At 45.8% G+C, this 10,507-nt stretch overlaps 1 protein-coding gene across 1 annotated transcript; it reads right to left on the minus strand.

Moving 5' to 3' along the window:
• Positions 1-373: 373 nt before the first annotated feature.
• Positions 374-4,681, minus strand: LOC125550527 (zinc finger BED domain-containing protein RICESLEEPER 2). The gene is made up of 2 exons (XM_048713551.2): positions 4,360-4,681; positions 374-2,944 (listed from the first exon to the last, which is right to left on the minus strand). Exons 1-2 carry the CDS (start codon positions 4,654-4,656, stop codon positions 581-583), a joined length of 2,661 nt encoding a protein of 886 aa, XP_048569508.2. The 5' UTR covers positions 4,657-4,681; the 3' UTR covers positions 374-580.
• Between the last annotated feature and the right edge of the window lie 5,826 nt (positions 4,682-10,507).

The raw sequence follows: 10,507 nt of genomic DNA on the forward strand, positions 1-10,507 counted from the left end.
GTAGCATTAGCTTTGAAGAACAACAGGCTGTCATCTGCGAATAATAAGTGATTCACCGAGAGTTCAGATCACTGCTGCTATAGCTTAAAACGGTGTGCTCAGCAATGTACCTTTCTTCCCTCAGAAAAGCCCAGACACCGGCCCACGCGTGAATTACAAGGCATTTTAGACCGGAAGAACAAAATGGGAGCGTAAAATTACCACATGAGATCTCAAGAGACGACCATGCAAATAGCATTGAAACCAGCCGTCACTACATCAGCACCAGGTTGAGGTTGGATGCACAATCAGGACAGAAGCAAACGTACAAAATCAAGCCAACCAAAACAGACGACGAGCACGAGCCAACAGACCACGATCACACGGGACAACATGCAAACAGTATATCACTGCCGACAACCTCACCCTGCAAGTATGTCACGGGCTCAGAATCTTGAATTCGACAAGAATAATCAAGAGTACTCATTACATCTAACGGATAGCTCGAACATTATCAGTAACATTCTATGATCGAGAGCACTAGGCACAAACTAAGTAGCCTTCTTCTGAAGGCTACCATCTAAGGACTAAGGGACCAATATCACTCCATCTTCACCGCTACAGAACCCTGAGCTTCTGCAGGAGGCGGCGGAGAATACTGAAGCCAGTCTTTGGAGCAGAAAAGTGCCTCCACGATTTCAGGGCGCAGCGAGCTTCTGTAGTCATCGAGCATCCGGCTTCCTGTTGTTGCCGCGGCAAATATGGAGCAGCCGCTGCTCACCATGGACATGGGGATGGCCAAGATATCACGGGCCATCTTCGCCAGTGTTGGAAACTTCAGGGTGTTGAGCTTCCACCAGTCCACGATTTCAAAGTCTTGGATGCGAGGCGTCAGGGCTTCTTCCAGGTACTGCTCCAGCTCGGACTTGGAGGGCTGACTTATTGCTATCTCTGAAAGATACATGTCAAAGTCAAGAAGTCCATCCCCAGTAGAAGGTGGAGTTACTGTGTTGTTATTCGCATGGGCAGGCCCATTCTTATTAACTTCCCCTGGTGCGCCATAGGCTGGCGTCAGGGGCAGGGGCTGTGCAACATAATCCTTGTAAAGGTCATGAAGAGCATCATCCACCACCTTAACGTACTTTGCTGCCTCCACACCATAGATTTTAGAATAACTGAATTCAACAAGTTTCATCTTGAAACGAGGGTCCATGACAACACCAATGGCTAGAACAAGGTTGCAATCCTTCCAGTACTTGTCAAACCTCTCATGCATTTCTTTGGCGATGCTACTGAAAACTGGATCTTCATGGGTTATGGCATTTGACAGTTCCAGCTGAAGTTTCCACGCCTCATGGAAAAATAAGTTAGAAGTTGGATTTGCCGCAGCCATGATGCTATGTGCAGAATCATACAGAAATTTCAAATAATTGCAGGCAGCTTCCAACTTCTTCCAGTCTTCTGCAGAAGGTGACTCGTTGTAGTTATCATCACATGTCTCCAATGTGGTGAATGCCTGCCTATAATCCAAGGCAGCAAGCAGCATAAGGTAAGTGGTATTCCACTGTGTTGTAACATCAAGGCACAGGGTCTTAGTGCTGGGAATCTCCAGCTGCAGAGCAATCTCAGCAAACCTCTGCTCACGGGCAGAAGAAGCTTTTATGAACTTTATACTTTCACGGATACTGTAGATCACACCATGGATTGAAGCAATGACATCATGTGCAACTGCATTGAGGATATTGGCATAGCACCTCACAACAAACAGCTGGCCCTTAAGCATCAGGTTGTTCTTATTGGAGAGATGATCTCTCAGATTTGCACTGTAGATATCATGTGATGAGCAATCATTATCCAATGTGACGGTGAATAGCTTGTCCTTCATGTTCCAGTCGGTAAGGCTTGAGCTAATAGCTTCACCAAGTGCATTCTCCGAATGAGGAGAAGACACCATCATGAAGTTAAGCATTCTTCGATGCACTTTCCAATCCGTGTCAATGAACTGCCCAGCTATAGAAACATAGCCAAGAGTCTGACTAGTTGTCCACAATCCTATGGTGAGGCTAATCCTTCCAGGCATAGTGTTCAATGCTTGCATTAGGTTGTTTTTCTCTTTCTGGTAAACACCATACACCTCTGCCTCCATTGTTTCAACATCCGCAACCCTGAAACGAGGCTGCAGGCTATCAGTAAAAGCAGTGAAGGCTGGCTGTTGAACAACATGAAGTGGGTAGTCATGCAAAATGATAAGCTTCGCCAGATGTGAGCTGCTACGGTCTTGATCAAATGTAGCATTTGCAAAGCCAGTATATCTGTAACGCCTCTTAGAAGGACGTTCTACGGTACCCTCACCATCGTTGTCAGTCACTCCTCCAATTGAACTCATTGCCAGCTTCCTCTCTTGGCTTTTTATCATAGGGCAAGAGCCAAGCGTGATGTGCCTCTTGAGATGGCTAGTACCTGCTATCTTTGTGCCAGAACTGTATGCAAAGGTTGCCTTGCATAGGTTGCAGCATGCACGTTGGCATCCCCTCTCCCCAGGAACAGGTTCAATAGTAAAGTGCTCCCATACTAATGACTTCTTTCTCCGGCGTCTTGATATGGTTGGTGGGGTCACCTCAGCACTGACCAATTCGTGACCATGGGCCATCTCATCACCATTGACCATGTCATTCACTTGAACCATCTCATGACCATGGATCATGTCACTAACTTGAATCATCTCATTACCATGGATCATCTCATCATCATGGACCATCCCACTCCCTTCCACCATCTCGTCACCATGAACCATCTCATTCCCTTGAACCATATCATGCTCATGGATCATCTCGCCACTGTGAACCATTTCATTGCCATGGATCATCTCATCATCAACAACCATTTCACTCTCATGCACCATAGCATTTTCATTGCCATTTGGTTCGCCCATCCTATGAAAGATTATCTGATGGAACCCAAAAGCCTGTCAATTTGGAACAATTGATCAAATAAAATCATGTCAGATCTAATGTAGTTAAATCAGAACACTTGGAAAGTTGGAATAAGGCTGAGAAATCTTGCATAATTTCACTTTGATAATGTACATTATCCAGAAGAAATCTAAAAATCACTACTGCAAATTTTTATGTTTGAGATTTCAAGTAGAGCAGATTTTCTGGAAGATGGCAAGTTTGCCAATGCAAGGAACTGTGATCTCTTGAAAAGTAAAATGTCCAACAGTAAATAATTGAAGTATATTGTCCACATCAGGATAGATGCTCGCAATATTATACATGTATCAAATATAACTTGATGAAAGAAATCAATAGAAGAGTGGAGCTGTAGAAAGCCAGGAAAATCATGGAAGTAGGCCATTCAATTCGCTAAACAATCATAACAGAAAACAAGATTAAAGTTATAGGACGAAGGCCCTGATTGGGAAATTCAGAGACACCAGCACATACGTTGTAAAAAAGAAACACCACCCTAAGTAGCTTCTTATATACAAACGCGAATACATGTTATTGCTGGGAACAAGCTAAAAAGGCCATAGCCATAGCCAGAACTGTTGAGCAATAAGTAGGTGCAGCACCAAAGGGCTGATATACAGCAACCTAATGGATGGAACCTAGCTAGGCTCGTGTAAACAACCAAAACATCAAAGCATTGGCTATGCAAATGGCAATCAAGAATGTTCTGTTCACAGAACTATCACATCTCCAGGGATAAGTGCCACTGCATTCCGCAGAATTACGGCTTCTAGGGGTCGATAAAATTACAGAATACATTTACAGCTATAAACATGTTAACATTAGTGACTGTGGTCACTTCACCTGCTCCTCTACCCCTGGTGTGAACAACTGAACATTATCATCTGTTGCAAACGGCTGCGACAGTCGTCATGTTTGCAGCCAAACAAGGCCTAAATTCGGCCACATCTCGCATGACTAAACCAACCCCTATGCAAAATATGACTGAGTAGCAGCTGCTTGGTACGGCAACGAGAATGAATCATCCTCCTAGACAAAAGAACAGAGGCACTACTCATAATTTGGACCGGCGAAACCCCCGCCATTAGCTCCGCACGAGACAAACTAAAGAAAAACAAAACGACGGCATAGCCCGCATGCGGCCATTTCAGCACCCGCGGCAACCATCTGAATCTAAACCTCCATACGAACACACGCAGCCAATTCTCGAACGAAGCGCATACTGCTCCGCAGCAGATTCATACGGCCGAGCGCACGGCCCGAAAAGCGAACGGAACAAGATCTATACATGCAATCGAATCCAATCCGCGAGGCCGCGAGCGGCGCGGGCATGGATGGATGGGGAGGAGGCCTGCCTGGAGAGGCGCGGAGGAGGAGGAGGAGGCTGTTTAGAGTTTGGGGGGCTTACGGAGGCGGAGGGGGGCCGGCGGGCGGAGATCCAACTCGAGGCGGGCGGTGCGGGATTGGGGCTCGGCCCAAGAAGAACGAAGGCCGAGCAAACCCTAGATCCGCCTTTTTCTTCTGGGGGCGGGCGGGCGGCCACGGGGGAGGAGAGGGACCGAGCACGGACCAGCGGGGCGAGGCGGAAAATTTCGTCGGGTCTGGGGGAAACGGTGAAGCGGGGGATGGACGGGGATTTATGGGCTCGCGGCCCACGGCCATGGGCTGCCGAGCTGGCGCGGGCGTGAGGCTGCCGGCGGGCCATGGGTGGGGGCTCGTCCGCGTGGACCGGCTAGTTTTCGGGACGCGCGGCTCGCTTTCAATATTTTTATCCATGGGATGGGATGGGATCGGGGGGTGGACCGCGGACGCAGGCCAGGCAGGCTACGGCGTCAGCGACTAGGGTTTGGGCTGATGTGGCCGGGTTCCGATTTGGACCGTCCGATTTATGTGGGCGGATAAGCTTAAAGAGCTTGCGTTAGGGTACGGATCCAAGGAAGAAAAATGGCCCGGTTAAGGCCAGAGTCGTTGATCGGGGGTCTGGGGAAGTTGAAAAGTTCACCTTTTTTTTGTGCGATCCTTCTAATTTGAAAACAAAATTCAAATCTATTACTCCCTCTAATCCATATTAATTTTAATACAACTTTGCAATAAAGTTATACTAAAGGTGGGGCAAATAGTATGGATCGGAAAAAGTAACAAATTTTACTGAAAGTACAAAGCACATCAAACATAATAAAAACATAGGGTTTACCCGCAAAAAGAAAAACTTAGGGTTCCTTCGCCTCCCGCCGACGCCGCCGGCGGTCCACCTCGTCCCCGGCGGCCTTAGGGCCATGGGGACGCGGTGTATCCCGGCCCTTGTCGGCGGGAGGGCTCCGTTTTTATGCCACCGATTGTGTCTCACTATTCAGTTCTGCCACTAGAAATTTCAACTGCTCAAAAATGGCATCGCTTCGTTAGGCGCATGCTCAAAAATGCCACTAGACATCCTTATTGTCATCTCACATCTCGTTTGCCATGTTATAATGATCAAAATATCTATAGACCAACATGTCAGTTCTCCCTCTACCTCAGTACAATAAAATGTGGGTTCCACTTGATCCCAATAGCGTTCTTATTTTCCTCTTCTTTTTTTTGCTTGCTTACTCCTGACAAGTGGCGTCCACATTTATCATTGTGAGATAAAGAGACCTGAAATCTGGGTATAGGGGTATGTTCATCATATAACATGGTCAACTGGTTTGACCTGACAATAACAATGTCTAATGACATTTTTAAGCAAACATCTAATGGAACGATGTCATTTTTGAGATATCTAATGATATTTTTAAACAAGCATCTCATGAAACGATGGCATTTTTGAGCAATTATAACTTCTGATGGCAAAATTGAGTAGTCGGATACAATTAGTGGCATAAATGATAAAAACTCTAATTTTAATAGAACTTTTGTAATAAAGTTAGGGAGATGCTACGCGTCGGCCGGTGGATCTTTTCAAAACATCCATCGCCATGCGAGCCATTAGATGCGAGACAATCTAGCGACCGTGTGCCGTCCTTTACTTTTGCAACAAAAGCCTTGTTGCGGAACCTTTTGTAACATAAATCATGTTGCAGAAAAATTTGCAACAAAGGTTGTGTTGCAGAATTTTCTTGCAGCAAAGATCATGTTGCAGAAATATTTGTCAATTTTCTTTGCAGAAAAATCATGTTGCAGAAATATTTGCAATGAAGGTTGTGTTGCAGATTTTTTTTGCAGTAGAGATCATGTTGTAGAAATATTTATATTTTTTCTGCAACAAAGGCCTTGTTGCGGAAAAATTATGTAACAGAGATAATGTTGCAGAAACTGTACTGCAGCGGCACCGGTGTTTGCGACTGAGCTCGAGGAGGCGACAACCATGGACGTCGTGCTCCTCTAGAACACCGCGACGTGGAACGATGGGAGACGGCAGACGAGGTTCCAACGGCGGTGTGCCTCGCGGAGGCGGGTGACGGCGAGGCGGTGTAGTTCGTGAGAGATGGCGCTGATTAAATTGGTGAGAGAGACATAGTATGGATGAGGAAGAAAATGAGGAGGGACACGGATGGCCGAGCACTTGCTCGCCGGCGCCGGGGCCTCGGCTGGCATGATTCAGTTGGTTGCGGCTGTGCAAGACGCACTAAGGAATGTGTTGCTGGATAAATAAATCATGGAGGTCATTGCTTGGGAGGATAAGATAAGCATCAACGTGTGTATAACTTGAGGAGGTTTCCATACGTGGCCTGCGTGTGGTCCATGGGACGCGTGGCACGGGTGCAAGGCGGCAGACTTGTTGTTGTTTTTTGCCGGCAGATTTACAGCTTTTCCCATAAAGTTATACTAAAGATGGGACAAATAATATGGATTGGAGAAAGTAACAAAGTTTACCGAAAGTACAAAGCACATCAAACATAATAAAAACTTAGGGTTTACCCGCAAAAAAAACTTAGGGTTTCTTCGCCTCCCGCCGACGCCGCCGCCGGTCCACCTCGTCTCCGGTGGCCTTAGGGCCATGGGGACGCGGTGTATCCCGGCCCTTGTTGGTGGGAGGGCTCCGTTTTTAGATGTTTCTATAAGTTTTGTTAGGATTTGTATCTTGCTCAGGAAGGCGAGACGACGACGGCTCTCTGAAGATGGAATAAAGGTCTCTCCGCCTAGCCCCGTCTCGGTTGTCTATCTAGCATTGTCGGTGGGCGTGTGGATGTCTGTCTCCGATGGATCTATCTTAGGTGAATTTGATCAGATCTTGTCATTGTTCATCTACGTTCGTGGGTCTTCAGGTTGGTTCCTTCCGGTCTACGCTACTCTTCATCGGCGGTGGTTGTTGTTTTCATGCGATGGTCCTATGAGGCCTTAGCAAGATGACTTTCCGTTTGTCTACTACAAGTTTGGACTGGCTCAACCAAGGTAGGGGCGATAACGGCGGCACGTCTTCGGCTTGCTTCAGTGCTTGTAGTCGTCGCTAGATGGTCTATGGATCTGGATGTACTTTTTATCATTTTTTGTGTTTATTGTACTGTCATGATTGAAGATGAATAGATTGGAAGGTTCACGCAAAAAACTACATTAAAATTTTGATACCGTCGAATGACCACTATCGCCACCAGAACAAGCCGCTGACGCATCGTTGTCGTCGCTCCCCGACCAGAACCGGCTTGACCTTCTATATGACGGCAAGAAAGTTTTCATGCACGTGTCTCTAAGCGCAACACTTTAGAGCCACAATCGTCATCGTTAAACCCTTAAATAGATCTCAAGCGCCTGACACCGAATCTCGTCACACGACGAGAAAATCTAACCTGGCCGTCCTAAGGAGACATCATGAATCGGATGCCCTCTGAGATCCAGTTTGGATAGCAAAGATTCTGGTGCCTTTATGCTACTTGCGAGTTACGTTGAGATTTTTCCCGAAAAGGAAGGGTGAAGCAATATAGTAGCGACAAGTATTTCCCTCGGTGAGAACCAAAGTTATCAAACCTGTAGGAGAATCACTCAAAACTTAGTGAACATCACCTACACACACACTTAAAAAGTTCCGTAGCATTTGGACTCCGTTTGGTACTGATATTCTGGAAAATAAAAAATAAGCAGAAAACAACAATTGACACTAGGCACTAGGTTAATAGGTTAGTTCCTAAAATAATATAAAATTGCATATTAAAGCATATAAAGTATTCAGGATTGATAATATATTAGCATGAAACAATCAAAAATTATAGATACGTTGGAGACGTATCACTTTCCCCCCAAGGAGTGGCCTTAAGTTATTGAACCCGCGAGAGCACGTGCACTACAACAAAGGTTGATAAGTTCTTGCTAAAGAATGTAATTTCCTTTTTTATACTAAATCTTTAATGACATTAAGGGTGTAAACACTGATATTAAAGACATGCATGGGTATGAGGTCTTACACTTACAACCTTATATTTCTGCTTGGGATCGATCTTAATGTTATTAAAACATGCCCTGAAAGACAACCGCTACGATGTGCTTGTGACGCGATGATTGTGAACCATGTGTCAAAAGTACGTCTTAACTGGTGCTCGACCTACAACAAGAGTCAGTTGTCTAACCAATGTCCCTTACTACCGCGTCGGGTTACCTTGGTTATTAAGAATAAACATTCAGACAAAAGCATTAGGCATTTAATAACTACACCTCATTCATCTCAAGAAATATTATTCCGCTAGCATACTAACCCCTTCTCTCACTGCTGTTCAGCATAGTGTTCCACGATCTCCTCGCTCCTTAACTCCTCCTAGATCAATCTACAGGATCCTGGGTACTTGCAGGGTCTTAGATTGAAAAGAAGACAAGAGACAATTTTGTTGCAACTGGACATATTATCAAATACACAAAGTCATTCCAACGATCTGCTGCACAAATGCATCAGCTTGCAAGGCCTTGCCTCAACCCATTGCCTTATTGAATTACTCACACATGGCAATCAGATCACAAGATGAACACATTTAAGACGACATGAACATGAATGATTGATTAATAATATGTCTTACAATAACTGTCGGATGCGATACATTGTATGACAAACTTGGAGAGGGATTGTTGCAGTGATGATGGTGGCGGTGTCGGCTATGGAGATTGAAGGAAATATGCCCTAGAGGCAATAATAATGTTATTATTTTATTTCCTTATATCATGATAAATGTTTATTATTCATGCTAGAATTGTATTATCCGGAAACATAATACTTGTGTGAATACATAGACAAACTAAACGTCACTAGTATGCCTCTACTTGACTAGCTCGTTAATCAAAGATGGTTATGTTTCCTAACCATAGACATGTGTTGTCATTTGATTAACGGGATCACATTATTAGGAGAATGATGTGACTGACATGATCCATTCCATTAGCTTAGCACCCGATCGTTTAGTATGTTGCTATTGCTTTCTTCATGACTTATACATGTTCCTATGACTAGAGATTATGCAACTCCCGTTTGCCGGAGGAACACTTTGTGTGCTACCAAACGTCACAACGTAACTGGGTGATTATAAAGGAGCTCTACAGGTGTCTCCAAAAGTAAATGTTGGGTTGGCGTATTTCGAGATTAGGATTTGTCACTCCGATTGTCGGAGAGGTATCTCTGGGCCCTCTCGGTAATGCACATCACATAAGCCTTGCAAGCATTGCAACTAATGAGTTAGTTGCGAGATGATGTATTACGAAACGAGTAAAGAGACTTGCCGGTAACGAGATTGAACTAGGTATTGAGATACCGACGATCGAATCTCGGGCAAGTAACATACCGATGACAAAGGGAACAACGTATGTTGTTATGCGGTCTGACCGATAAAGATCTTCGTAGAATATGTGGGAGCCAATATGAGCATCCAGGTTCCGCTATTGGTTATTGACCGGAGACGTGTCTCGGTCATGTCTACATTGTTCTCGAACCCGTAGGGTCCGCACGCTTAAGGTTTCGATGACAGTTATATTATGAGTTTATGAGTTTTGATGTACCGAAGTTAGTTCGGAGTCCCGGATGTGATCACGTACATGACGAGGAGTCTCGAAATGGTCGAGACATAAAGATTGATATATTGGAAGCCTATGTTTGGACATCGGAAGTGTTCCAAGTGAAATCGGCATTTTACCGGAGTACCGGGAGGTTACCGGAACCCCCCGGTAACCTAATGGGCCTTAATGGGCCTAGTGGAGAAAGAGGAGAGGAGGCCTAGGGGCTGCCGCGCGCCCCTCCCCCCAAGTCCGAATTGGACAAGGAGGGGGGCGGCGCCCCCCCTTTCCTTTCTTCCCTCTCCTCCTTCCCCCCAAGTCCTAATCCAACTAGGGAAAGGGAGGGGAGTCCTACTCCCGATAGGAGTAGGACTCCTCCTGCGCGCCTCCTCCTAGGGCCGGACGCACCCCCCCTTGGCTCCTTTATATACGGGGGCAGGGGGCACCCCTAGACACACAAGTTGATCTCTAAGATCGTTCTCTTAGCCGTGTGCGGTGCCCCCTTCCACCATAGTCCTCGATAATATTGTAGTGGTGCTTAGGCGAAGCCCTGCGATAGTTGAACATCAAGATCGTCACCATGCCGTTGTGCTGACGGAACTCTTCCCCGACAC

This window comes from Triticum urartu, chromosome 4A (genome assembly GCF_056163025.1).
Source record: "Triticum urartu cultivar PI428250 chromosome 4A, HENAU_Tu73, whole genome shotgun sequence".
Classification (NCBI taxonomy): Eukaryota; Viridiplantae; Streptophyta; class Magnoliopsida; order Poales; family Poaceae; genus Triticum; species Triticum urartu.

Excerpts from the sequence above, each read along its gene's own strand:
- LOC125550527 (XM_048713551.2), bottom strand. The coding sequence starts at position 4,656 with ATGGCCCGCCGGCAGCCTCACGCCCGCGCCAGCTCGGCAGCCCATGGC. Across the intron at positions 2,945-4,359 it reads GCCGGCCCCCCTCCGCCTCC|GCTTTTGGGTTCCATCAGAT; the intron begins GTAAGCCCCCCA and ends CCAAATTGACAG.